General features: G+C 42.3%; 1 protein-coding gene across 1 annotated transcript; it reads right to left on the minus strand.

Annotated features, from left to right (window-relative positions):
* Positions 1-377: 377 nt before the first annotated feature.
* Positions 378-26,500, minus strand: loxl4 (lysyl oxidase-like 4). Its single transcript, XM_034608277.1, has 15 exons — positions 26,361-26,500; positions 24,614-24,952; positions 23,392-23,693; positions 23,100-23,308; positions 14,735-14,773; positions 13,926-14,139; positions 13,646-13,823; positions 9,068-9,222; positions 8,807-8,974; positions 8,328-8,490; positions 7,994-8,237; positions 6,859-6,974; positions 6,406-6,542; positions 3,676-3,787; positions 378-3,170 (listed from the first exon to the last, which is right to left on the minus strand). Exons 2-15 carry the CDS (start codon positions 24,930-24,932, stop codon positions 3,100-3,102), a joined length of 2,427 nt encoding a protein of 808 aa, XP_034464168.1. The 5' UTR covers positions 24,933-24,952; positions 26,361-26,500; the 3' UTR covers positions 378-3,099.
* Between the last annotated feature and the right edge of the window lie 1,380 nt (positions 26,501-27,880).

Below are 27,880 nucleotides of genomic sequence, written 5' to 3' on the forward strand. Positions count from 1 at the left end.
GCATGTTCCTCCTGTGTCTGTGGGTTTTCTCTGGGTTCTCCGGCGTTCCATGCAGATTAAGGCTAGTTTAATTGGAGACTCTGAATCGACCGTAGGTGTGAACGTGAGCATGAATGGTTATTTGTCTCTGTATGTTGGCCCTATGATACGCTGGCGACCTGTACAGCGTGTATACCCCATCTCTCGCCCAATGTCAGCTGGGATTGGCTCCAGCTCCCTGTGCGACCCTCAAGGGACAAGTGGTACAGATAATGGATGGATGGTTCCACTCTCTACTTGATTCAGCAAAAAAACATATAACACGAACCACTTTCCCATCAACAAATATTCTGCAGCGTCGTGCAGTAACAGCAAGAAGGAGGCAGGAAGCAGACAGCTTAGTATGTGATGAACGTTTATTGATTCACAGTAATGATGAATGAATGCATTGTGATTTGCTCTTTGACTGAAATTTGCTTCTGACTCAGCCAGTGTGTTTCCTCAATATCCAGAACTTTCCTCAACAGAGAAACCTAACAAAGCTTATCACTGTCATTCCTTATATTTTTTTTAAAACTACAAAATAAACATGGGCACAGATTCTTTTTAATAAAACCGCTGACAAGAAAGAAGAAAAACAAAACGCTCCCCGGTCGTTTGATGTCATGGTGTTTGCATCACAGCTAAAATCACATCACATGATAATATAATGTTTACTCTTTAGATGAGGTCAAAGTCCCTGAGAGCACAGCTTTCTATGACTACAGTTGTTGATCAGCACCACGTACGGCGCACACTCTCAGTGTTTTTAAGACAAGATAAAAGCGTAACTGGCCATAGTTAAAAAATACAGTAATATGATGAGAGTGGTGAGTATGAACCAACTTGAGCTATGGAATGTCATATCATTTTAAATAACACACAGAATAGACCATGGTAATATGTTAACATGAACTGTACACAAAAAGGTTTTATCAGCAAACACTCATTTTAGACTTTCAGTTCTATCTCTCTACTGACATTTGAAACCACAGCCTTTCGTAACAGGGCTGACTCTGTCATTTTTCAAAAGCTACAACTCAAAATCACGTTGGCGAGTCAAAATCATAAAAGCCAATGAGGAGAAAGAGAATCTGCTCAAGAAATTAATTAAGTAGACACGAGTCTTTATGAGCGTCCTGGAAACTGGACATCGTCTTAACAGGTGTAACCGCCGAGACAATAAGTCAAACACGTCAAACACATTAATGGTGTAAAACAACATGATTAACACAAGTTCCATGCTGTAAAGAAAATGGACTTGCTGTTTGGTCTGGTGTGAAAACACCCCCCCCCCCCCCCTCCCCCTGACTTATTCAGCAAAGAAAGTGTAGAGAGGTACAGTCTAGCAGAGCATTGGTTAAAAAATAAGGCCTGTGTGAACTGAGGAGTTTATTTTTTCTCGCACACAAACATGTTGTTCTCGTCGAGGAGCTGAAAATGCCAGCTTGTGGTCGTCGTATATGGCTGCCTACAAAAAGGCAGCGCTGGTTGTAAAAAAAAAAACTGCGCGTCTGCATAAGTCTTTCTCCAAACTTCATCCCCGTCTTTCTTTCTGTCTTAACTTTCTCATCCTTTCTTTCCGTCGCCGCCTCCCTGGCTAAATCTCTCACAATCTCTCTTGAAATCAGTTGTAGTAGTGAAGATGGGAATCCAGATTCTGGCCTTACGCAATTCCACATGTAACAATTCTATAGTGTTTCTTTATAAAGCACATGCTATGGCCCTAACCTTAACTGTAACCTTAAGTCTAACCCAAACAGACGTAATTAAAAGGCTTTTTATACGCTCTCAAAACCCAGCCTGCCTGCCGACCACAATACTGTGGTTTTGTCAGCATGGTTTCCCCTCCCTTCTGAGAGGCTGCGAGAGAAAAATCTGTACACTTACAGTTGTTTTAATCAGTTAAATAAAAAATAAAATGAAAATACTCATCTGCATTATGGGAACAATACTATATCCTCAAGCCACTGTATGAAATCACTTTTTTTTAACCCTGGTTAATTATGTAATAAAAACAAAAAAATATCCAGTATGGTTAATGAAATGCAAAATAACAAACTCGTTTCTGAGCATGCTGTGTGAGCGTGAACTCCATGAATAAATAAAGATACAGCATAAATAATACATTGAATATGAAAACTTATGAAAACACAAACCTTATATATTTTTTTGATGAACACCCTAAAAAGTCAATTTGGAAGCGAATGAAAAAAATCTGGGGCCAAAACTGGAATACTGATGTTTAAAAGATAAAGTGCTTTGTTCCATAAAAATCCTTTGATCTCTCTTTATCTACTCTAGATGAGAAGTGTGACGACACTTTTACAAAACGATGATTTTGTCATCAAAAAATAAAATACCTAAATAACTGTAAAAGAGAACTACCCAGAATGCATTGTACAACACTGTTCACCTGAAATGTAATGAGGTTAATATAGGACCATACAGTAATTTTTTTTAAAGAGCACCAACATTGAAGTGTGGTGTAAGAGCAGTTACAGGTGATCAAATAAGTAAAGAATTTGGGTAAAAAAATTACGAAAAAGCCAATTTTTGCTACAAGTGCAATAAATTAACCTTTTGCAAAATAAATTACGCAAACTCATAATAAAAAAAATTTTCTCAGCTTTTCTCTTTTGCGTAATGATGACATCCATTATCCCTGTGAAACATTAGTTACAGCAACATTAAGGTCTTTCATGCGTATACTTTTAAAATAACTAACTTAAGTTACTAGTAGTCCACTTTCACAAAAATCTGTATAGTTTGAAACAATATCCTATAGCTTCTTACATAACTAGAGTGAAAAACATGTGGCGCCATGCGGCCCCTGTCCCACTCTGTTTGTCATCGGCTGTTTGAGTTGAGTCTCTGCGATGGTCGCTGCTGTGATATGATGCTGTTATGAATATTTGTTTGTATCCACGTCTGCCAAGGAGATGCACAGGCACCATTTTAGCGTGTTCACTGTTACTGTGGGTGCTAAGGTCCCAAGAGCCAGGGCCCATTGACCTCAGCCCACCCTGAGTAGTCTCCAGGCCCCACTGGAAGGCCTCTGTACTGAGCCCCGGGGATGGGCTACACAAAGTTGTTGGTGATTTGCCTCTGGTGCTCAAACAGGTCTTCAATCTCCGCACTGTATGCATCACCTGCGAGGGGGGGGAAAAACCCATCAGTGACTACATTTACATGGACCCCAATATTCTGACTATTGACCTTATTCAGAATAAGAGATTATTTAGATTATGGTGTTTGTATGACTTGCTAATATTCCATTCATATTCCTGTTAACACGTTAGAGAGCATAGTCTGATTATGACTCGTGACATTACGTCCACTACGCCCTTATGCTCGAGGTTATTCCTCCAGGTTTAAAGCACCAACCCAGATAGTTTCATGTACAATCAATACTACAATGTACCATTTTGGGAGTTTTCTTTCGCAAAATGCTATGAAAACTCCAATAGGACTCAATAATGTGACATAGACGTAATGATGTCTACATAATGTGACCAGGTCGGAATCTTCCACATGTCTTGATTTGATTATTGTTTATTCCGGGGTTAATATCGGAATATGTAAACATAGTCAGTGACAAAAGAGGGGAGATATTAATATAAGGTGAGAAGGAGAAAATCAGTTTTCTGTGCTCACCTGCATGACATCCATACATGTAAGCTCTGTTGCCGTCGTATTTGCACCGACATCTCATGACGTTATTCATAAAGTCAGACTCAGCCATGTCCATCGAAGGGTTAACTTCCACCTGCAAAACAGAACAATCATACTGAGCCTGATTCATTACCACAAGGAGACGTTTCTGACCTTGTGACTTGCACTTGCGCGTTTCATGTGACAAATTTATTAGGAAACACGGACGATGCATTACTTTGTTGTTTAACATCTAATACTGCATGTTTAGCCGCTCACAGGCAAACAGGGAATAAGTCTCCTCTCTACACGCTGAGAAAACAATTTGATATAAACACCAGTTAGATGTAAAATGTTGAGAGGGCTCGCTATTAAACAGCACTCATGGCTGGTGTTGTGTTTATAGTCGACCCCTTTCTCATCTATAAAATGCTGAATGAGTTTTCCATACATTATTCCTATTTGTCAAGATAAATCCACGATACAGTGCTTTCTCTCCCATGAACTCAACACTGGACGGATGCTCACTTGGTAGCTGAGCATACGGCCTGAATAACATGGTGGTAAAACACTTTTACCATGTGTTATGCAAAGCACAATTCATACTGGTTGATCTTTAAGGAAAAAGCCATTGTTAAATATTTTATAACTTATATGGAAACATGTAACAAAGACACTTCAGCCCACATGAAACATGATAACTGGCAGCGTAAGAAGTTACACAAGGTTGTGGTTGTACCACGATGAGGCCCCCAGCTTCTGCTCCTCACACTAAAGTACGTATGCGATAATAAGGACTGAATTGAAGTCTGTTGCAATAGACTTGTTATGCATGCATATATTTTTATGTCTGAAATTGGTCTTCTTTTCAGAGCAGCCATACACTGTACTAATAGTCTGTCATTTGAAGAGCAGCGCTATAACTGCTGATACAACCGTTCTCTTAATCCGGCCTGGTGATAATACTGAGAAGTCATTTACTCTAATAGCTGCTCTGTAAACTGCTACACCCACGTTAAGTACAGGTTACAAACAGCTACGGGGAGAAGGAACGCAAGCTACACTAAAAAAAGAGAGGAACATTTTTTTTTTTTTGAAGTTAGTGAATGCACAAAAACTGTCTCTTCATTTTTGTAGGTAAATTACAGTGCTGAAGTCGAGCGTCTGGGGCCTTTGCAGGGGGCTGGTTCAGTGGCAGAATGTGTCGCTCAGTGGGAAAGTGGCAATAAAAATAAAAACAGGGCAGGAGGAATTCCTCGGTGGCAAATTAGCCGTTTCTAATGGAAGGGGGGGGTTGACTTGGTGCTGCTTGACTAAAGGGAGGCAATAGTTAATTTGGGTAATTGGTGTGTTTCATTAGCACTGGGTGGTTCAAGGGTAGGTCTGAAGAACCTATGCGTAAAGCCCGGGATCAGAAAAGTCAGGCATCATCTGTACTTTACTAGATAAATGAAATAACACAGCAGAGAGGAGGAGAGCTGCTCGGAAAGCTGTTTGTATTTTTCCAGTGCTGCAGCCCACATGAACACCCTGCCTGGTGGACGTTTCCCTCTCTCCTCAGATGACCCTGACCTTTTCACCTCCAGCACTTCGTCCAATTTCTACCTCTCGTTTATCTAAACACCATTTCTGCCCTCCTCTATCATTCATCCCATTTTTTCCGCCTCCACATTGTCCTGTAGCAATGTACCACTTTATAATTACACCCCGCTCGGCCAGCTTAAAATACATCTTCTCTGCACTATGTGTTTATATATATGTGTGTGTCACATCTATTATGAGTAAATTAAATAAATCCATCTTCAATAGAGAGTATGAGGAGTGTAATTACTAAGACTGATCTCTCAGACAAACTGGGTAGTGAAGTTCTTTCACAGCTCGGGTATAATTGGCAGCATGCTAACATCTGAGGACTGCTCCATACCATGGTGGGTATGTAGAAGGAAATACATTACGGGGGATGGAGTCCTTGATGTGTTTAATCTAGTAGCCGCAGTGGCTCGACTGATTGACCCCAGGAATGACTGAGGCGACGAATGGCCATGAGGAAGTTTAACTTAAGAGCCCTTGAACTTCTTTCTCACCAACTAAAATCTCACAGGAAACATGTTAAACATTTTTGGACATATGTTATTAGACTTCTTGCTGAGAGTTAGATGAGAAGATTGATACCTTTCAAACCTGTATGCTAAATTTAAGACTAGCCAGAAGCCAGTTAGCTTAGCAGAAATGCAGCAAACATGGAGAGAAAGCTAGCTTAGCTCTGTATAAATACCAACGAATATATAATATGTATATATAAATAACAACTTGTTTGCTTAACCTGTACAAAAGTGTTATCATTTTTTTCAGAGGGTTTGTTTGACTACTGCTAGACTAGCTGCGGTCTGGACAGTTTCCCAAAATTTTCCGGAATATCATATTTTTGCGGAACATTTCCTTTCAGCCCCCTAGTACACTGTTTAAAAAATGTGAGAGTTAGCCCATGTGAGAAAGCTAGTGAGCATGTTGACGACGTTTCTAGTACGTAATGGAAAAATACAAATAACACTAAAATACAAAAGAGGTGCAGTGCACGTAGAAGAGAAGGACGAAGATGTCAACTTGGAAAGCCCACAAGAAAAAAATGCCAAAGTATTCCTTTTAACACAAAGTTAATGACATTTGTTGATTGAATTTAACATCCAAATTACAAAAAAAAGGGTAAATAAGTGACATGAAATGACTTCTGACCTGAAAGATGTAGTCTCCAGGCCGTACATCCGTCACATCAACCCACTGACAGTCGATGTCGTGGCGATAGGTATCCCAGCAGCCCACGGAAATGCCTTGGTCACCCATGTTATAGCAGGAGAACCGCTTCTGGACTCCTAACACACACACACACGCACACACACACCAACAACATTATCAATCACAACATCAGAGCTCATTTAACTTCCCAGTTATTTTTAAGAGCTTACTGAATCATGCTAGACGACATGTGAGCGCTGCTTCTTCACATGAGCTATTTCATCCATAATATAACAAGTAAATGGAGAATGAACAAACAACAACAGCTGCGATCTAATACATTAACCACAAAGTAAAACTCTAAATGGCTGTAGCTAGAATACTGATGTTAATTTCCTGTCACTAATAGGAAGGAGTACTTCACTGGGACTAATGAATAGTGGTGAACGTTACCATCGGGGCAATACGTGTCCTCCAGACAGAAACTGGCCTTGTGTCCCTCTGCAACCCTCGTGCCATTCAGAGTCAGCAGGTCGTAATGCGTGAACACCTCGATGCTGTGGTAGTGCCTGGGACGAAAGAGGATAAGTCAGTGTGTGTGTGTGTTTGTGTGTATGTCTGTAAGTGTGTGCATTTACACTAACTGAACACTGGCTCCCTATGGCTTGTAGCCTAATGACCTCACTGCTTGAACACGAGCGTGGGTGTCACCGCAACACCTCTCTTTTAGCGGCAGCTCGGTTTGCGCAGTGCACTCATGCTGGGTGAATGGAGGGCTTTGAAACACACATGCATGGCTCTGATGTGTTGTTGCAACAAGCTGGGGCGGACCTGACTGTGCGTGGGCCACCCTGTCCTTTGTATCATACCCAACCTGTGTTGACTGGATCGGCTCAACCGTTATTTCCATGGACACGCGCTCTGGCGTGGCTAATGAATCTGGAGAGATGACAACTCTGTTTGGGATCACCCGCAACTCACTGAGACACATCTCACACAGCCAAACACTGTGGGGCTTCAAATGACTCCTTCTTCTCTCATGACGACAGGCCTGAAAGTGCTCTCGTCATCTGACAAGAAACTGACTTACTGTGGAATAAACTGAGAGGCAGAGAGTAATGTGTTTGGAGTAGACCTGAGGACAATATGTCATCCTTTAAAAAACGAATGGATAAATGCTGATGAGGCCACGTGACAGACAAAGACCCTATGTGTAATGCCCATGTTGCTTGCTAGGTGCAGAACCCCTCGTCAATTCACATGAGCACAGTTGTAACGTGTTTTCGTTCCTGGTAGCAATTGAATCCAATTAAATTAAACATAACTCAAATTACCCAAAGTGGAAGGGGCTATGTCATTATTGCCCGTTTATGCAATTTTAAACCCAGAACAGGTGTTTGTCCAAATATTTTTGACTAAAAACCACAGCTCACCTGTGTCCAGGACACTCTGAACCACAGCTCTATCAAAAACACCACAAGAGTAACTGCACCATCCCACATAGAGCAATTATTTAAATGGTTGTTTTCACAGCAGCAGCCAAACCAAGCAAAAAACAACCTCCATAAACTCTATTGCGATGATATACCTGTGACACTGGTGCCATGTCCAGCTCTCTCTTGTAGCTTTGGGTCTGAAATCAGATCGACCCAGGTTCATGATGCGAGAAGAGAAGCGCAACAGGCGTCGGTGGCCGTAAGGCCAGTTCATCCTGGCAGCAGACGAGGACAGACAGTTCTCCTCGTTGGCACAGGTCAGCAGGTGGAGAGGTCGGTCTTCCAAGTAGGCTGTCTCCTGGACCAGCTGGGCGTCCAGAACAAGGTCAGGCGCCGCTGAAGCAGGTCAGATGTGAGAGGTTACGTTAGGATTAAAACAGAACCAGTGGAGAAGTTTGGGAGCTTCAAGACAAAGGTATGACTTACTTTCCGAACAGCTGACCCCGGCAGCCTTAGTACCACCTCCACGGGGACAGTGGACATGGTTGTTGCGACGACATTGCTGGATTGAAAGTTCTGTGCCCACACAGTGAGTTCCACTGAGGATCAACTCAGCGGCATTTGGGTCACCGGTCCAGTACCAGGTCTCCTGTCAAAGGGAAGGCGACATAGAAAGTTTGTTTGGTTTTCTATCAGTGAGTGAGTAGTGAGTAGCTCTTTGTCATATAGGGGCTGTGACTATGGATTGGTCTCCGCGTGTTGATTTGTTTAAACATCTGTTTGTTTATTCTGGAATCAATAACTCAGACACTGCTGATGGGATCTTGACAAATCTTGAACGATTGATGCCTCTGAACAAACTATTTTGACATTCTCAAAATTACACTAATTGGTTTGGAGGAGGGAGCACTCGCTGTCACGCTGTCAGTTATGGATGTTGTGTTGTTTAGGGGGGGGGTTGTTACCTGATGAGCACTGGCAGCAAAGCCCAGGCCGAGCTGTCTGCACACCACCATGGCCTCGTTGATGCTCCAGTTCTCACTACAGACGGAGCCCCAGCGCTTGCGACCCCCAGCCTCCATCAACACCTCCACACGGCCCTCTGATGGGAGTCTACCACCAGCAAGCCGCACCTAGAAATCCATTAAATAAAAGGGATTAAATGAATGATGCATTATCAATAACACCTCATATGTGTATGACTTGTGATGATGTAGTGTCCATACCAGGTTCTCTATGCCGGTCTTAGGGATGTTGCAGCGTACTGAGGCATCCTGGGTATGCTTGAACGTCCATGGCTGGACTTCCTGGAAGTAGCAGTCTAGGATGGAGCGTTCTGAGCCCATACACTGGACACTGTTCATATGGATCGGTCCGGTACCTGAAGGAGGAGGAGGAGGAGATGTGGTAGACTGAAAGACAATGGTGGCAAAAATATGCAGGGGGAGCACAGGAGGCCACCCACTGTATCTATAACGTCATTGGTCGACTTTATCACACAGAGAAACACCCACACATACAAGTCAGGCTCTGCATTCCCTTCACTCGAATGAGCTTTCTCCGCTTTAGCGTCAATCCGACAATGAAAAGTTCCTATCTGTCTTGACAAAATGCTCCTGCAAGCCAAGCAGCAGCACCAGCATCTACTTTGGGCATCTGTCACACATCATTACCACCATTCTGTTGCTTTTGGCATAACAACAACAGCAACAACACTGTGTGTAGTCCACCAGCCTGAGTGAACAAATAAGGCCAAATCTGCATCTACAAAATAAGAGACTTTAACTAGTTTGGGTTTGTTGTTTAAAACCAGATAATTTCGGAACAACAACAAACAAGACTAGTGTGGGGGGGAAAAACAGCTTAAGATTCTCTGAAAGCAAACAGATGATGGCGGAGTGACAAAACACAGAACAAACTATGGCTGCAGTGTTTTCTTAAAACAAAAGCTAGAAGTTGGGTAGTATTGAAATAAACACAACCAAAACCACAAAAACCGGGGGAAAGAGAGAAAACCCAACAAAGACGGGTGAAGAGGAAGTTGATTGAAATGGTGGAGACCAAACTGCAGCCTAACCCAATCCGTCTCTGTGTTGGTTTTGGTAGATTGAAGGCCTGCTCCCATGCTGGTCACCATGTGTGGGTTCATACATATGAAAATGACACATCTAAACCACTTCTGCCTCTATCTGCATGGCGGAGGCCGCAAACTAGATCCAAACTCCCACTGTTTAAGTTATCAAGACAAACATGGGGCCCGGTGGAGGGACGCTCGAAATGAACAGTGACACGTTGTATTTAAACCTTCGTTTGGGAAATCCACGAAAGCCTGAAATCAATTCCAAGAAACCGGCCACACACACACACACACACACACACACACACACACACACACACACACACACACACACACACACACACACACACACACACACACACACACACACACACACTTTACATGCACTGAAACACACACATTCAGGGTGTTTCAGTCTCTAATGCATGTATAGTGCACTGTATGTCTATGTGCTTTACACAAAATTACACAGTGAAATAACAATCTTGGTCAAGCAAGGAAATAGAAACATTGTCCCTGTAATTTAAAACACTGATGGTGATGATGGGAGCATCGGCAGATGGAGTCTGAGCAAAGATTTGAATATTTTCTTCCCTTTGATTCTCCCTGAACATCAATTTCCCAAACGATCGAACATAAAAAAAAAAAAAACGACGACAGCAGATACAACTATGAGAGCTATAACGAGAAGCTATGTAAATGTGGTGTCTTAAATTTAGTCTTTACAAGAAATAGGCTGAGCTTGATCACCGTGTAATTTGAATTGGCAGATGCCACAGATCATTTGGACAAATTAGGAAATTCTTCTTGAGGGATGGAAACAGAGTAACGTCGGTCACATTCTTGTTGAGAATAGCACAAATAGTTGGTTAGTGGTTACAAGGGAAACCCTCTTCTTTTCCTCTCTGAAATTACACTCTCTTTTAGGCACATTAATATAGTGTGTGTCGTGTTTTTCTTTCCATGCAACATCTCTTTCTACGCCTCCAACAAAAAAAACCGTCTTGTCATCAGTTAGAGCTGCGTCTCAGCCAATTACGAAATCATGTTGAGTTTGTAAATAGATGCGTCTGCCCCTGGGTTTTATTTTTAAATGGTAGAAGCCAATCTGCATCAAAATATTGTTTCTTTTTTAAAAACTGATTAACAAGTTACAAGCTGTGTTTGTGCAACAAATCTGATTAGTGAGACCACATTCGAAGTCTCTGATTGGCAGACTGTCTACCACCTTTATCACATTCGCTCATCATAAATAATTCAACTATCTCCTGTCAGGTCCTGTTGTTAGAGAGACGGCTGCCTGACAGATTAGACAGAAATCATGTTTCTTCCTCACGTGCCTACAGGAAGCAAGTACCACAGTGTCCATCTTATCCAAAAAAGAGAAATAGTGATTTCAAAACAATGATTTTGAAGAGAATTAAATGATTAACTATGAACACACAAATGGCACATTTGCACAAAACAACATTTTAAACAATCCCCTCTTTCAGGACGTCTTTCTCAGTGAGGTTTGGCTCCATCAAAGAGTCTAACTTGGGCCGTTTCCAGCGACATATAAGCCTGTGTTTATGTGGCCTTCAGAGCGCATGGAAAATTATACATCCCGGTAAAATGTCAAACAGAGTCGTGTTATAGAAAAGGAAGCTGTGAGACGACTTTGAAGTCTGATCGTCCTGCGACGGCTGAGTGTATGAGAGACAAGAGTTTGTATGCACATGCATGTGAAGTTTAGCCAGGGCCCTATTTTAATCGTGCAAATACAAAGCGGTAGGTCATAGGCGCACAGACTGAGTGCACCTGCTATTTTTGGTTCATGCTTGTGCATCAGCGTAAAGTGCAAACAGGCCTGGTTAAGGGGGATATTGATCAGTGGGTGTGGTTATAAGTATATGTTTCTTGTGTTAATTAGTACAATGATGATAGAAAATTATATAATAGTTTGGTCATGCAGTAAGATTGCATCAATCTGAAGTGACTTCAGTCATAATTCTAATGTATTTCACTTTGTAAATAGTTATATAATTTCTTATATGTGACAGAAGCAGTAATTGCTTGGTAATAAATGTCAAGAATACAACATGAACAGTCAAAACAGTGCAGTTCTCCCTCTACGTCAATGACTGCAGCTCACATACTGCACTACATCCTTGCAGACCTCTCACATCATGGACACAACCTGTTCCAAGTCGTCCCCTCTAGTTGGCGCTACAGAACAATGTTCGCCAGATCAACCAGACACAAGAATGTATACATCATTCTAACTATAAATATAAGTAATTTTTTATCCACATTCAACTTTTTAATGCAAATTCAAATGCATCTACTGGTTGGAGAATTAAAATCGTTCATTCACATTTTAAGCATCGTTTCCCCAAGTTTCTACTTTGCTAACGAAATCACCAAAGTGTCAGTTACCTCAGATGCCTGAGACATCCTCGACACATATTCCACTAAAATATTTCTGTTTAATTTGAGTGTCAAGGGCAAGAGGATGTCAAGTGTTCAGAGCTCTGTCTGCACAGTAACAAGAACAGGGCCCCAAGTGAGTGTATGAGTGAATCACCCACTCAGGACACATGGTATAGGAAACCTGCATTTCCAGGGGTGAGACAGGAAAAGTGGAGGCTAAACCTGCCACTTGTCAAACCAAACCTAAACTGCAGAGCCACATCTAAATGTTATAATTCTGAGTTTTTATTATATACATGTAGTCCACTCAGACACACACACACACACACACACACACACACACACACACACACAATCATGAAACTGCAGCTCTGTGGTTCCAACCTGCCACAAACCTATTCTAGGTAGAAGATTGAAAGCTTCTTGGCTTCTCCTGACAATTATGCACGTCAGACTCAGACTCAGTTTGATCCACGATGAACCTGAACCCTGATCCAACAACTGAAGGTGCTGATTGAAACCAGACGTGAATGGGTGTGAAGTCCCTAAACTCGATGTTAATTCTGTTGGATTCATCGAAAAGAAAAGGAAGCATGACTGACATCATCTACAGAAAACACAAGTAAGGAGGATAAAAGGAAATAGAAACTAATCCAACACACACAAAAATATCCTATTCATGATCAACTGAGCAGCTAAACCAGCAGACTGTCCTCCCACATTTCATCTCGATCAGCACGATTAGAGACTACACTCTGGCCGGAGGCTTGGGGAAGCCGTTCTCACAGCTCGACAGGGTGGGGACGCTACTGGTGCAGCTGGATACAGACTGAACCTGTGCTTCACCGAAAGCTGGAAGTTTGAAACTGAAAGAAAAAGACCGCAGCACTCAGCGAGTGAATGAAAAGCTCGCTTGAAGCTTGCGAGATTATGTCCGTGGCTTAAGTTACCAAACCACCATATAAATCATCGCGGCTTATAGTATTACACTTTGTGTGTGAGTGTGTATGTGTGCACATGTGCATGGTGTTAGTGCAGCTGGTAGTCCTGGCACAGTGGGAGATACTGGAATCAACACATTTGCAGCTTCACAAGGTGACACACATCGAAAGATTGACACGCGATTGCATATCAGATCGGGGCAGACAGGTGTGGCGTCTCAGAGGAGCAAACGACTGGGAAAGTCTCCCTGCCTCTGGAGAACCGTGACGCACGATAAACACATTCAAACATCCAAACCACAGACTCAAAACAACAAGATAAAAACGTGGAGCTTTTCAGAATTTCCAGATTGAGTTGCGTCTCTGTCTCTCACCTTGGCCCATGAAGGCTCCTTGCAGGGCGTCCTTGGCCGAACCAAAGCCCAGTTCTCTGCACACCACACTGGCTGCAGTGCGCTCCCACATATGGTCCACGATGGTCCCCCATTTACCGTCTCGGAGCACCTCCACACGACCCTCGCCCAGCCTGGGGCCTGCCTTCAGACGCACAGGCTGTACAGAGCAGCAAAGGGAAAATATCTCAGTTAATAATTCAGTTTTTTGACACACTGTATTGTGTTGTGCTTGTGTGGGCCCAACTTTAAATAATCTTACCACAGCTGGATAAGGGGCCTGGGGTCGTCCTGAGGACATGCGGGCAAACTGGGGTCCAGGTACACACTTGATGACTGCATGTCTCCCGCTCTTACAAGGGGTGGGACTACGGGGGATTGACAGCTGAGCATGACACTCAGATAAGGTGTTCTCCGTACCAAGACAGTGAACCTTCTCTACCCAGAATCCCTTCTTCTTTGCCATGACGCTCAATCTGGAAAAAAGAGGAGAAAGTAGGTCTTTGGAACTATATACTTAAGGTCCCCTTGTTTAATGACTTAAATACTAATGCTATGCTATGCTAATGCTACGACTTGTTGAATTTGTTCCCCAGGATGTTCAGTACGAATGTTTTGGAATGGAGGCTCTCTGTCCAGACGAGCACGGGCAGATGCATGCATGTCAGATCACTTGATTTACATCATGCTGAATTATGGAATTATTGCTCCGTAACGCCAGACATATTACTTCTCCAACTTTAATTAGCAGCAATCAAAGTTTGAGTAAAAAAACGTCATTACTTAGTGTTAAGTAAGATTTAACTCAGCGATTCTACCTCATCAGGCCTGTTGATTAGATCTGATTGTCTTTGCTGGTAACACAAAGAAAATACCTCAAAACTTTCATCACAGTTTGATTCTAATGTTTCTAACCTCTGACTTTTTTTGCCCATATCGGATCTCATCACTCACAGCAAGAAGCTGAATGAGAAAATAGACTTTTAAGGCCTTTGAAGTTTAACTATACACGTGGACCAGTATCTCACAGTTATAAAACGGTCGAATGAGGCCGTGAAAACATTTTATTACCTCGTTGAAGGATCTGCCACCTTGGTATCCCATATTTTCCTGTGAGAGAGTTAAAGAACAGAGATAGATGTTAGTTTTATCAGGTCTGTGTATTTGCAAAGATACCGAGACACACGCAAATCACTGTGAGGTGAGCTGGGAGAACGATTTCTACAGACATAGGTAGAGACTGTAAAATATACTGTCACATCTGCTTTTTTATATGGAACCTGCCCCAGTGAGTAGTAGCACAAACACACTTACTGGCTTAAAATACAGCTCAGACATTAGGTTTATCTAAAATAAAATTAATCATACCGCTCCAAATATAACTTCTTTGTATAAACCAGAATGAGTTGGTATAGCTGTAGGAAGAATGCATTTCTCTCGTTTCCTTCCGGCAGTTTCCTGTCTGTCTTTCTTTCTTTACAGCTTCAGCAGTGTATATTTCCATCTGGAATGTGGGCTGCTTGCTATTTACTGTGTTTATGTTTAGGGTAAATGGACAGTGTATCATATGTTCCTGAGCCATAGGGCAACAGCACTTCCTGTAACCACCAACATAAGGACAAGTGTTCAAACAGGAATGTAAGGACTATAAAAGGATTTTTAAAAAAACCCCACAAGATATTTTTTGTAACTAAGTTGTTAACCTTCAAAGACACGCATAGTCCCAAAAAAATCATAACATTCAACATCACTGATGTACAACATTTCTGGGAAAACAGGGTTTGACCAAGCACAGTGTACAAACAAAAACTCTGGCACGCCGCTGCGCCGCGCATCTGAGAGAGAATGCCAGAACCAAATAGACGCTCATGCACAGAGTCGTCTGGCTGCCTCGAGAGAGCGACGGAGAGGAAAGCCTTCTGTCCTCTTGGCAGACACGCAGAGCAGATGTGCCAGCTCGTGCCAGGACATCCACAAAATCCACTGCAAAGAGCACGCACCAACATTCACATGAATTACTGCAAAACACTCAGAGATACACACACACACACACACATCTCTCAGTTTAATTTCTATGGAACTGTGGTGGCAAAAGTACACACATTCCTTACTCAAGTAGAAGTACAGATACTAGTGTTAGAAATGACTCAAGTAAAAATATAAGTACTGATTCAACCTCTTTACTCAAGTAAAAGTATTAAAGTACAGGCTCTGAAACGTACTCAAAAAAGTATATAAGTAATAAGTTCCCCTCTGAAAGCCATTTTGTAACTTAAACCACTACTACTTCAAATACAATATAAAAACAATAGACTTAACACTGGTTAAAGCAAGAAAAGATTTGTGAGCATTAAAAATGGTCTTGGAGGAAATGTGAACGATGTATTTAATGAAGTATTCTTAATTTAAATTAGGCCAAGGATGGAGGATGTGTTTTTGCTCTGCTGTTGTCGATGTTATCAGCGATGTTGGCTTATTCTTCACCTTCTTCCATGTTGTTTACGCTGCGTTACTTATGTTGTGTGTTATATTCACTGATAGATATACAACAAGGAATTGTTTTTTCTGTGTTATTTTCCATTCAGTTTAAAATGTGTCTCTGTGTTGGGAAGGCTGCACTCAATGACACAAGATTTTAAAAAACTCCTCAAATGCATCAAAATGAAAATAACGAGCCTGTTTTGAAAATGTAAGCAGAAGAAAGTACAGATATTTGTGTTAAAATGTAGCGAGTAAAAGTTAAAAGTTGTAGTAAAGTACCGATACCTGAAAAATCCACTTAAATACAGTAACAGAGTATTTGTACTTTGTTACTTCCCACCTCTGATCCCAGCTGGGAAATGCTCTAATGGTTTTCTGCCTTTTTTGGCTACAGCGAAGAAATGTTCATTAAAACATGCCCCATGTATGAAAGCGGAGACGGGTCAATATTTGTATTTCTGACACGAGCTCTCGGCATTCCCGTTACGTTAGAGCAGGGAACATTAAAAACAAACTGGTCCTCAGTGTTGGAATCAAGAGCAGCATTGTTATGGACGTGATGCGATGTGGACGGTTGTGTGAAGTCACGGGCTGCTGAGTGTACACTTTCCAAAATCAGGTAACGACTTGTTTGCTGATGCTGCGAGGAGTCAGTGGACCAGAAGAGACCTCTCCTCCAAATATTAGTATTTGGCACGGAAAAAAAATACTTTATGTGACTGAGTTTTAGAAAACGAGTGCACCTTCATTCCAGCCATATTTGTGCAAACTGCAAACTGCAGATGCTATTTTCAAATAGACTTAAGGTCATTTCTTTGGCCCATTTGCAACACAAATACACCCCTGAGTGTTTAAATCAGGAACATGTGTGGATGAAATCTATGGCTACTTTTCAAAGTTATTTTAACTGTTTGACTTGATGAGGCAGAAAAAAAGTCACGTAATTTTAAAACACGTTCATGGCTCCAAATAAAGCAATGACACGAGACCTGCTGTAAACTGCCTCTGACACATTGTATAGAATGTAACGCTTATTTTTTACAGTGTCTTGTAAAATATCTTAAATGTTTCTACCATGTGGATCTGCAGGGGCATGTCATCGGGGGACAGACACACACACACACACACACACACACACACACACACACACACACACACACACACACACACACACACACACACACACACACACACACACACACACACACACACACACACACACACACACACACACACACACACACACACACAGACACATATTCCCATAAGGCAAACATGTCTGTGACTTGTTTGTGACCTCCCCTCAGACCAATGAGCAAAACATTTTCCCTCTTCAGAAACCAACAGGACTAAGCAGTCTATAAATGAAACCTTCAGCTCTTTCATTTGACTCGATCACAGTACTGCATCTTACCGTTGAACTTCATTAAATAACAATAAAATGCAGAAATCTCACCTTTTTAACACATAAAATCCCTTCATGTATAAATAGGTCCTTCTCTAAGTTACAAAGGCTATATGACTATCACCATACCAGAGGAAGTAGCTGTGGTGTGAACAGTATGAGAGGATTTCTGCTGATGCAGTGAATCGTCAGCCACAGAATTAGTTTGTTTTGCTGCTGCGTAGCATTCATCAGTCATGCTTAACCAAACACTGAATCCTGCACTTGTTGTGGAGCCAAGAGAACAGAGGCTTAAGTCAGGGAGTCCCACCCGCCTGTTAGAAGACAAGCATTACACCACTGTGTGTGTTTTATCACACTCACTCTGCCAACTGCTGTTACTTCTAGATCTTCTTTAAGATCGTTTTAATGATCGTTTTAATGGTAAAAAATAAAGACATGCTTGATAATTCTCTTAAAATCACCTATAGAAAAATCAGGGTGCACATATTGAATATAATTTCCATTGCAAACATAAACTCTTGAGATTTTATAATCACTCAGTGGAAATCATGATCACATCAACATTTGCTTTGAGGTATTTTTGCCACCAGGAGGCCTTGTTTACTGTAAACTGTGGTGAACAATATATTTTTGCAGCAGAAAACACATGTTTTGGATGCTATTAGGGTCTTATCAGTGTTTTTTTTTATCAAAATCATATATAATTTAATATAATCTTGTATTATAATTTGGTCCTTTTAAAAACATTGTTATATGTTGCAATGAGAATTGGTGAAATCCTTTTATACCCTTTACTAAGGGTCCTCAACAAATGATTAGATTTTAAATTAGATTTGTCATTAAAACGAAGGTGCATGTAATATATTATTTCCTCATATAGAGCATATTGAAGATTATATGAAATATTTTTGTTTGTTGTATCCATGAAAAGAATCTTGCATGTCGAATAGTTGCTAAATATTCAAGACCAGAGTGAACTGATAAAAATCTCTTGAACTCAGTTTTAAGGCTGGCTTCCACAGTTTGTTCCAAACCACAAAAATGGCCACTGGCATGCATATAGAAATTATAAGATTGGGGATTAAATTAGAGAGAAGGTCAGTGAGGAAGATCACACAGACATCAGACAGGAAAACCAGACTTGGTCACAAAAAATGTCACCCAAAAGCCTGGAAATGATACCCTCACAGGAAGATTTCAGCTGAAACATAATTAAACATAAAATGCCGGGTTAAGTCCCCAAATCACCACGGTGACAGAGGAAGACAGACAGCTGCTGACACAGCGGGGCCACGCTGCAAACTGCTGCTGTAATTGGACATATTTCACAAGAGCAAGCAAAAATCTGGCTCGTGTGACTGCTGCTCCTGTTCTCGCTCTCTCTCTCTCTCTCTCTCTCTCCTTCGCCCCTTGCTCCTCTTATCCTCTTCCTCCTCGTGCACTAACTCTGTCTTATACTCTCTCACAGCTATAATTGGGGGTGTTTTTTCACTCTCAGCAGAAACCCTGGAGAGCCTTGGTCCTGACCAACCTGTAATTACAGCATCTTCAGAGTCTCATCCAAGAGACACGGGGAGCCAAGAGACATGGCAATGATCTGGGATTTCTAAGAATGGACTGAGAGACTTGGAGCAAGGTGGAGAAACATGGGGGAGTGTCTGTGGCTGAATTTGGTCAAATCGTGTAACACAATCCGGAGCTGTTTTGGCAAAAGTGGACGATGTTACATGAAAACTGATCATTATGTTGTTTCTGTGTCCGAAAGCACTCACTGATCACTATATAGAGAGCTCGCCATATTGTAGTGGTTTCTGAATGTTTAGTGAAGTTTTTTATAGCATATATAGTGGTAGACTGTTTCCCATAATGCATCATGAAAAACAGTGGAAAACCAATGGTCACTAACCGAGCAGTATCTACCATCATGCATTGCGCTCGTGGTGGAGAGACGAGAGGAGCAGCAGGAAAAGCCCGACCTGTCTTATAAATGTAAATATGAGCAAGGCGGCGCATCGCAGCAAAAACTGAGGGAAACAAGTTTATTTCTACATTAAAATATTAATACTATGTAAAATTATTTTTTTTAATTTATTGTGGGATTTTCCACCATTGTCGCAAGTCATAATCCTGCGACAACGACGTCATTACAGACACAGAGAAAATGCGCAGAGTAGCGTCTACAAGCGTTTTTTTGTTTTTTTTCCCGATGAGCTCACTATATAGTTCTCTATATAGAATTGACTATATCGTGAAGTAGGTAATAGTGAGTGAGGGGGTGATTTCGGACACAGCCTATGATTTTGTTCACATTTCAACCTTCAAGTAACCATAATTCCACAGATGAATCAGAATGAGCCGTTTTTTCAAATTCTCCTCTGGTCACTAATGTCAGTTTAAATAAACATCCCACTTTATCCTGACTTTACAAACCAGAAGCTGTAAAGTAACTGAAATATATTCTGAGGCATGTCTACACCTTGAACCAGTCTGGGGTCAAAAACATGCAGTGAGAGAGAACAGATTTGCGTCTGTGGAAAACAAAAACAGTTACGGATTTGGAAACAAACACATCATTGTGGTTCAGGCTTCAGCAAAACAAAAGGTCACACTCGGGACGGGCAAACCAAGAGTATCAAATCACAAGCGTCACAACCCTGCAGGCGTCACACCAAGACCTTCAGGCTGCCGCAGCCCTCTCTCTCTCTTCATGGTGAGCAGCCAAACCTCTTGTGATGCAGCATAGACTGTGAATAAAGATGGACGACATGACTGCTGCCAAGAAGTGAAGCCAAAGTGTCTCGATCACCGCCTGGTGACTGGCTGCAGTATAGGTCAACAACCTTGCCTCCTCCGTGTTAATAGATGGGGCATGGACCAAACTAAAAAGTAAAAGTACGAGTCATGTACATTTTTATCGAAGATGTTTTTTGTCTTTATCTCAGCCAAGGATATGATGTTTTCACCCTGTCTCTTTGTTGGTTGTTTGGTTTGTATGTTTGTTTGTGAGCAAGATTACACATAAACAGCTGAATGTATTTCCACGATACTTGGTGGAAGGATGCGGTATGGGTCAGGGTAGAATCCATTACATTCTTGTGCGGGTCTGGATTACTTTCATCTAACATTGCGAGATAGGTGTTTCTCAATATTTTCACCATTTTCTCAGGGGGATAATCCATAGATCTTGATGAAAAGATTCAGGTACAGCTTGACTGAATCAGTTGGACCTTTGCGGCGGTACGCGCTCTACTGATTGTCATTCTAGTTGTATGTTATCTTACTGATATGTTCTGTTGCTCATTTTTCTGGTACGTTTGTTTTTAATTAGTTATTCGATGCTTTAAAAATGTGGTAAAAACGTCATGTTTGACGGTTAAGATTGACATGCGATGGGTGTAGTGTAACGGCGGGACTTTGCTGCTGTGGCTCCATCCCCTAATAGCTACTGTGCAAACTCTGGCTACAAATGTGCAAGATGGCAGCGTATCCGGGATATTTTGGCTTCATTTATGGATAGTGGGATGAAGTGGAGATGTGTCGTCCGTCTTTATATACAGTCTTTGTGTTGTAGTCATCCAAATCTACCCATGTAACTCGTCACTTAACTGTCACTACTGCTCCTGCACTGTAATTGAAAATCAAAGCGAGGCATGAGAAGGGTCACACCCCTGCAATGCGGGGAAACCTTGTTCTAATAAATGATCCAGTGCCGACTGTGTACAGAGTCAGGCCCGGCTGTTCAACGACAGCTCACTCTGAGGACCTTTTATTGCCGAAGATATGATGCCCGATGATGTCCTCCTCAAACAATAGAATCCAGTTATAGCTTCACCGTGTTCCCAATAACATCCAGTTCAATGGAGATAGCTTAACTCAAGGGCAATGCAGAAATACTTTAAGTGAGTGTGTGCACTCCAACGGGGGCAGTTTGTAAAGTCATTAAAAAGTTAGAAAAGTCTATAAAACAAATAATTTACCCCCTCAGCGGTTACAGCGCTTCAGTAGCACAAGGAATCTAGCACCTAGAGTACAGAGCAGATGTTGCGGTCTGTCCTCAGTTGAGTCAGAGGAACTCAGGCCAAGAGAGGGAAGGAATGACTGAACTGTGAATCACCTATGGCCGGCGGCTCTCCGGGAGGAACAAAATCCAACTGGGTTCCCCTTCCACTGAGGACAGCGAATGTTCCGACACTATTTATTCTCATAATAGCAATGGAGTAATTCTCAGCTAATGTGTGGTCCTTCCTGTGGTGTATGAGCAGAGCCTTCCCCAAAACCACTGAAAATTTTTTCCTTTCTTTTTTCTTTAGCAGTGAAAAGGAGAGGAAATGTAGGTTAGTGTCAGAGCGGTAAAAGGAGACACCTAAGTACAATGTATTATGTGTCACTGTTTGTACATGGAGGCCAAGTGTACGTGCTAGAGATATCGAACCTTAACACTTTAAAAAAAGGTAAAGTTTGACATTTTGAAAATTATTTTTATTTGGTTTCCTGTCAAGAGTTAGATGAAACGAGTGACCCCATATTTCTCGGTGCTGCAGCTGGAACTAGCAGCTGGCTTAGTCTAGAAAATAGACTACATCCAAAGGTGACAAAATCGACCTATCAGGCCTATTTCTTGGCTTTATGCTAAAGTAAGCAAACTGCCACTGGTTCCAGCGACATATTTACCATACAGGCATCAGAGTAGCGTCTTCTCATCTAACTCTTGGAAAGAAGCAAACTAGTTTTCAAACTGTCAAAATGTTCTCTGAACCGAAATATGTGTGTAGCTCTGAGTATCAAAGAATGTCCCACAGGTACAGAAACTTGGGCTAATGGACAATTAAATAGATTATTCCCTGGTTTTAATCACCTTTTCCCTAATGTACGAGTGTTTTATTCAGAAAGGTTTTGCAATTACGTGACACAGCACGCCACAGGCTTTTAGAATAAATGTGAAGAGATGCAGAGCTCAAGCCTCAGGCCAACAAAACCGGTCGCTTCACACAGATCCTCATCCCACTCTCCAATAGCTAACCGTCGCACACATGGTATTGATGGGACAGTTAAAGTACAATCACCAGCTGATATTACACCTCGGTATTGGACCAAAAAAAAAATTAAAGTGAGGCTGTTTGTCTGAGACCTGCAACCTGAAGATAGCATCGGAGAGACACAGGGAACGAGAGTGAGCAAGAGGCAATGAGGTGAGGAGAGTTGATTTGCCTAGAGAGAGGAGGAGACGAAGGGCAGCGGAGAGGGGACAGGGATCCCTTTATCATCATCCTGAGGATGAGGAGGGGAGGGGGAGTAAAGCAGGACACGGAGGAGAAGTAGCTGGGCGAAGAAGATAAGGCAAACAAAATGCCTTTATTCAACCGGGCTCTTAACAGGATGCCACTGTGGTTGTGTTCTTTCTTTCGTGAATGTGTTTTTATTCATTTAACAAGGGGCTGAATGGCAGAGCAAATGCTTCCATTCTGAAAATACAGTCAAGGGCAACATGGTTTGTAATTCAATACCTCCAGTTCATAAAAAGCAACTGCAGGGGGAATTCACACTCACTTGTATGTCCTAACGTTGTGTTGCGTGGCCTCTGGAAAGCCAAGCATCCCGCACACGACCCGGCTGCTGTTGAGACTCCAACCCTGGTCACAGACCTGCCTCCATCTCCCAGCATGCCTCACTTCCACCACACCCTCTGTGATCAGGTTCTTCTTCTTGGTAGCCATGAGGATGGGACGAAGACGGACCTCCTCGATTCGCACCTTGCCCTTGAGGGAGAAACACATCGCATCCACTGTTAAATGTCTGTGTAAGAATAACACAGAGACGGATCAAAAGTAAACTGGTGTACCTGGTGCTGGTGGTGTCTCTGGAACCGTGGGACCTCATACTGATGTCCGTTTCCATAGTGGCCGTATCCTGGATGCCTGCGGGTGGCCACTTGTCCCTGCCACTGAGGGGCGGGGCTGCCGTTGGGCCTGGTGGCAGCAGTGTAGCCTCTACTGGCCGTCTGGTTCAGGCTGCGCTCGGGCGTGCACACCACCCCCAAGTCTTCGGAGTGCTTACAGTCGTTCACCCCCCAGCCGTTGTGTTTGCAGTCCTTTAGGGACTTCTCCGAGCCTTCACAGCGAACATTATCCATCCATATTGGGCCTTGTGAAAGAATAAACAATTCATTACCCCCTTCATTGTAATTTTTTATTGATTGTCCAATAGACAGTCAGGGCAATGCATCTGCACAAGGGGCTGGAATCAGTTCCTAAACACCCAACACTTGACTTTTACTGGCACGCTGATTTAGGGTTGCACCTTTGCGGCGTGTTTAGCAGTAGATACACAGTATATTACAAAGCAGGGTGCTGTAGATCCTACTCCTTAAATCCACTCAACCTTCTCTTTAATTTGGATTTAAAAGCAGCAGTAAAGAATGTCCATAAACCACAGCAAGTGTTGCACAACTCTGGCAGAGTGAATGCTGTCATTATTCTAGAACAAATGCCCTTTTTCGGCCCATATATTTGCTCTGCCAGCCTGCCAGGCGACCTTAACAAGATGTAGACTCCAATCCCACTCCAAGTTATCTTTGTCACTTTATGATGTTAGTTATTTTGGATGTCTAAATTGGTGGTCTTTTCATGAAGCCGTGCACTTAATGAGTTGTGGTGCACGTACGCTGCAGCATGGAGGTTTGGGAGGAGATTAAATGGTCGTGTGTGGATGCCTACCGCTGAGTCTAAGCCTTAAATCTGTTAAATGACTATGTTAATCTGATGGGCCTCCTCCAGAGCAGACATTTTAACTTGTAATAGCAGGAAAAGCACAGGTGAAATTAATACTACGCAGATGGCTGTGTTCCAATCATGGACTGTATATAAAAATGGACGACGTGTCCCAACCTCCTCCCGTTGTACGAAAATGAAGTTAAGAGACACCATATTTTACTCTAGTCTGAGAAGTAGTTTGACCAATCATATTGAGCAGGCTTTGGTCGCTCATATGTAATAGTGACCTTTGACCTTCCATCAGTAACATTGGGTTTATTTGTCATTTAGATACAGGAAGTGCTCTCTCACCCTCTCCTTCTCCGTACTTGGCGCTGTGGGCCCACGTTATGCCGCTCTGGAAGCCCAGCTCTTGGCACACCACGTTGGCCAGCTTGATGTTGACCTCGTCGTCGCACACGGTGCCCCACGTGTTGTTGTGCAGCACCTCCACGCGGCCCTCGTTCGGCTCCCGCGCAAAGTTGCCCGCCAGGCGCACTTTGGCGGCGGGCGCACGTGGCGACCTGCGCTGAGGCGAGGTTGCCGGGCGAGGATCTGCGTGCGCAGGACCGCACAGGGAGAGCAGAGCGAGCAGGAGGAGGAAGAAGCTGAGGAAGAGGGTGTGGGTCATCCTGACTGAGAGGAGGGGGCCTGCAGGTAGAGATCTTCATTAGTTTATTCTACTTATTATTAATTACACGATTGTATTATTTATTTGTCACCAGTTTACTCAATTAATATATTAATTAACCAATCAAGCAAGCAGCCTATTTAAAGCCAAAGTTCATGTAATGATAAACATCTGACATGCATTTTAAATACATCCTGAATAAATAATAAATACTTTAGTACTTTTCAACACACAGTACAAAGTGCTGCCCACAAGAAAACAAATGGTTAAAACACAGAAAGAGGTACATAAATAATAATGGTAATATTAATAATATTAGAAATAAACCACAAGTAAATTCAGGAATATACCTTTTGAGAAAGTATGTTTTTAGTTGAGACTACAGCCTTATTTCCTCTGGCAATACATTCCAGAGCTTTATTGGGGCCCTGAGGGCAAACACTTTGTCCCCCTTAGTTTTCAGCCTCGATTCAGGAGGCGACAGCAGAACCTTGACTAAAACTATAATGCTTGAAGGGAAAGTAATTCTTTTTAACCCATCCAGAGTAAAGTAATTCCTTTTAACACGAGTCCACAACAGTCAGCCATGGACCAATGGTGACATCCTCTGGACAAAAATGTTCAGGTAGTCTACTTTGCACCAGAAAACATCCTGATGTGTGCTCCGTGCTCTTCACAGGAAACCAATGAGGTCCTGAAAACACGAGGCTATCGATAAAAACTCAGAGGGATGTCTGACTTGTGTTGTATTCCAGCATAAATCGCACAATGACGCAGTGAAAGCCCATAAAATCAAACTCTTTTCTCTCTTGTCAACCGGAGGCACAGTGTATAATTTCACCCGCTCGAGTTTGTTATGCAATTCACATGAATAAACATCCCCCAAGGCAAACTAACCAGACAGAAACATGAAGGCAGTGTTTTAACTTGGGGCGAACAAGTGTCGCAGCCAAACTAGAGGGCAGCGGTGGAGACAGATGCTGATACACCATGACACTGCAGGCCGCAGGACGACACTATACTGAGCACAAAATATATATACACAGAAATCTCATTTTTCCACTGTGGGGGATGAAATTACAAAGGGACAAACAAACAACAAGCAGCTGCAGCAACTACATTGAATAAATCACAGTAGCTTCTATTCCATGAAACTTGCACTTTATATATTTACTGCTTAATTCAGTGTTAAAACAAACTTTAAATTCTAATTTGTTCTAAATGCTTGAATTCTTTGCTTTACAGCTAACAACTTTAAAAATGATTATAATTATCATGAGAGGAGGAAAGCAACAGCCTACAACCTCTTAAAACACCTGTTACATACATTTGTATTTAAATAATAAAAAACACAGTAAATAAAAATAACTGATAAAAATCAAACTCTAGTTTTTCCTTCAGCAGAAGTTAAAGTGAAAGTCAGCTCACCTGGCTGGCAGCAGATGTTCGCAGTGCAGGACGTCACTGCCTAGGGGAGAGTGACTGAGTGAAGGAGTGTGTCTACTAAATGCTCTCCTTAGTCAATCCTCCCTTCCTCCCTCCTTCTCCCTGCCTCCCTCCCTGCCTCCCTCCCTGCCTCCCTCCCTCCTCCTGTGCTCTCGTTCCCTCGAGGACTCTTTTGCTTTTACAGGAGTATTGACTTAATTAACACGCTACATACGTAAATCTGATTTATTAGATAAAGCAACAACAAAGGTCCTGTGAGATCTAAAAGTATAAAAGTCGTAGGTTCTCTCCCTTGATGGGAAACTTGCAATTTTGACTCATTCTGTTTCTTTCTTTTGAGATTTCTTGTTAAATTGTGGATGAAAACTTTTGTCAGATGACGTCTTTAAATGAAACAAGTGAATGTTTCAAGATGTTTAGTAGCCCAGGACGTCAAACACACTTGTATCCATTTAATTTCATCGAAATCAAATCCTGTGTTTTACTCTGGGCTTCTCCGCACTGCTCTTCTCTGATAGGCTGAAGAGGCTTTACACAATTGCGCCGCTTCGGGTTAAACGTGTGTAAATGTAACCCACAGGAAGGACTCTGCTTCCAGAATAGGTTCAAACATCAAGTTCCAAGTGTCTTAAAGAAGCTCCCTGTACCACAGGGTAGATATTTCCTTGTTGAGATGGCCGCAAACCACTGACTCTAAAAAAGGCCCAGCCTCACCGTGGCTATGGTGAACGTGACTTATGAGAACATGCCTTTACCACCCCTGCCCAGGTTTATGTTACTACAGTATAACGTGTCATTATGGTATAGAAAGCATAAAGATTTAACTCATCAGTGTAGATTCGGATTTAAAAGATGAGGGAAGAGTCCTGTTCACGGCCGAGGTCACTTCAGTGCTCGGCCCTCATCCCGCTCAGGTTCCTGCTCAGGCCTTTCTACATGTTCCAAACTTGTTTATTTATGTTTTGAGCCATTTCAGGAGGATTTGGGACCAATTTAGCAACATGGACATTTTGGGCCTTGGGTTGTTGTGTTGATAAACTGTACTTCAGTTGTTCAAGTAAACCTCAGCGGGTACCTTTTTCTAGGCAGCGCAGGTTATTCATAGGCATGAAAAATTACAGTAGTGACCGGGGAGGTAGCAACCAAAACATCGACTAACACCGTAAAAACATTTTGTATTCTGATTTCCAAAAGGGTGAAAAAAAAATTACATTGCACATACTGTAACGTTTGAAAGTGGTCTCAGACTTTTGGACCCCCTTGCTAAACGCTTTTGAAGCTGTAATTGGTGCAACTGGGTGGCGAGATGGTGGTCCCTCCCTGAGTTGTAAACCCCGAACAGGAAGAGCAGACCCCCTATTAGCCGGTCCAAATCAGAGGGATCTCCAAGGCTGACGGGGAGAGGAAAGAGAGAGGTGAGGAGGGAGGAGAAAGGGAAAGTGAAAAAAGGGGCTGCTGAGGTTAAAAATACAAACATCATTGCTATGTGCTGTGTGTGACAT

This window comes from Hippoglossus hippoglossus, chromosome 15 (assembly GCF_009819705.1).
Source record: "Hippoglossus hippoglossus isolate fHipHip1 chromosome 15, fHipHip1.pri, whole genome shotgun sequence".
Classification (NCBI taxonomy): Eukaryota; Metazoa; Chordata; class Actinopteri; order Pleuronectiformes; family Pleuronectidae; genus Hippoglossus; species Hippoglossus hippoglossus.

Coding starts and splice junctions, on each gene's coding strand:
- loxl4 (XM_034608277.1), bottom strand. CDS start 24,932: ATGACCCACACCCTCTTCCTCAGCTTCTTCCTCCTCCTGCTCGCTCTG. Junction 8,975..9,067: donor AGACCGGCATAGAGAACCTG/GTATGGACACTA, acceptor ATGGATTTCTAG/GTGCGGCTTGCTGGTGGTAG. Junction 8,491..8,806: donor TTGCTGCCAGTGCTCATCAG/GTAACAACCCCC, acceptor TCCCTTTGACAG/GAGACCTGGTACTGGACCGG.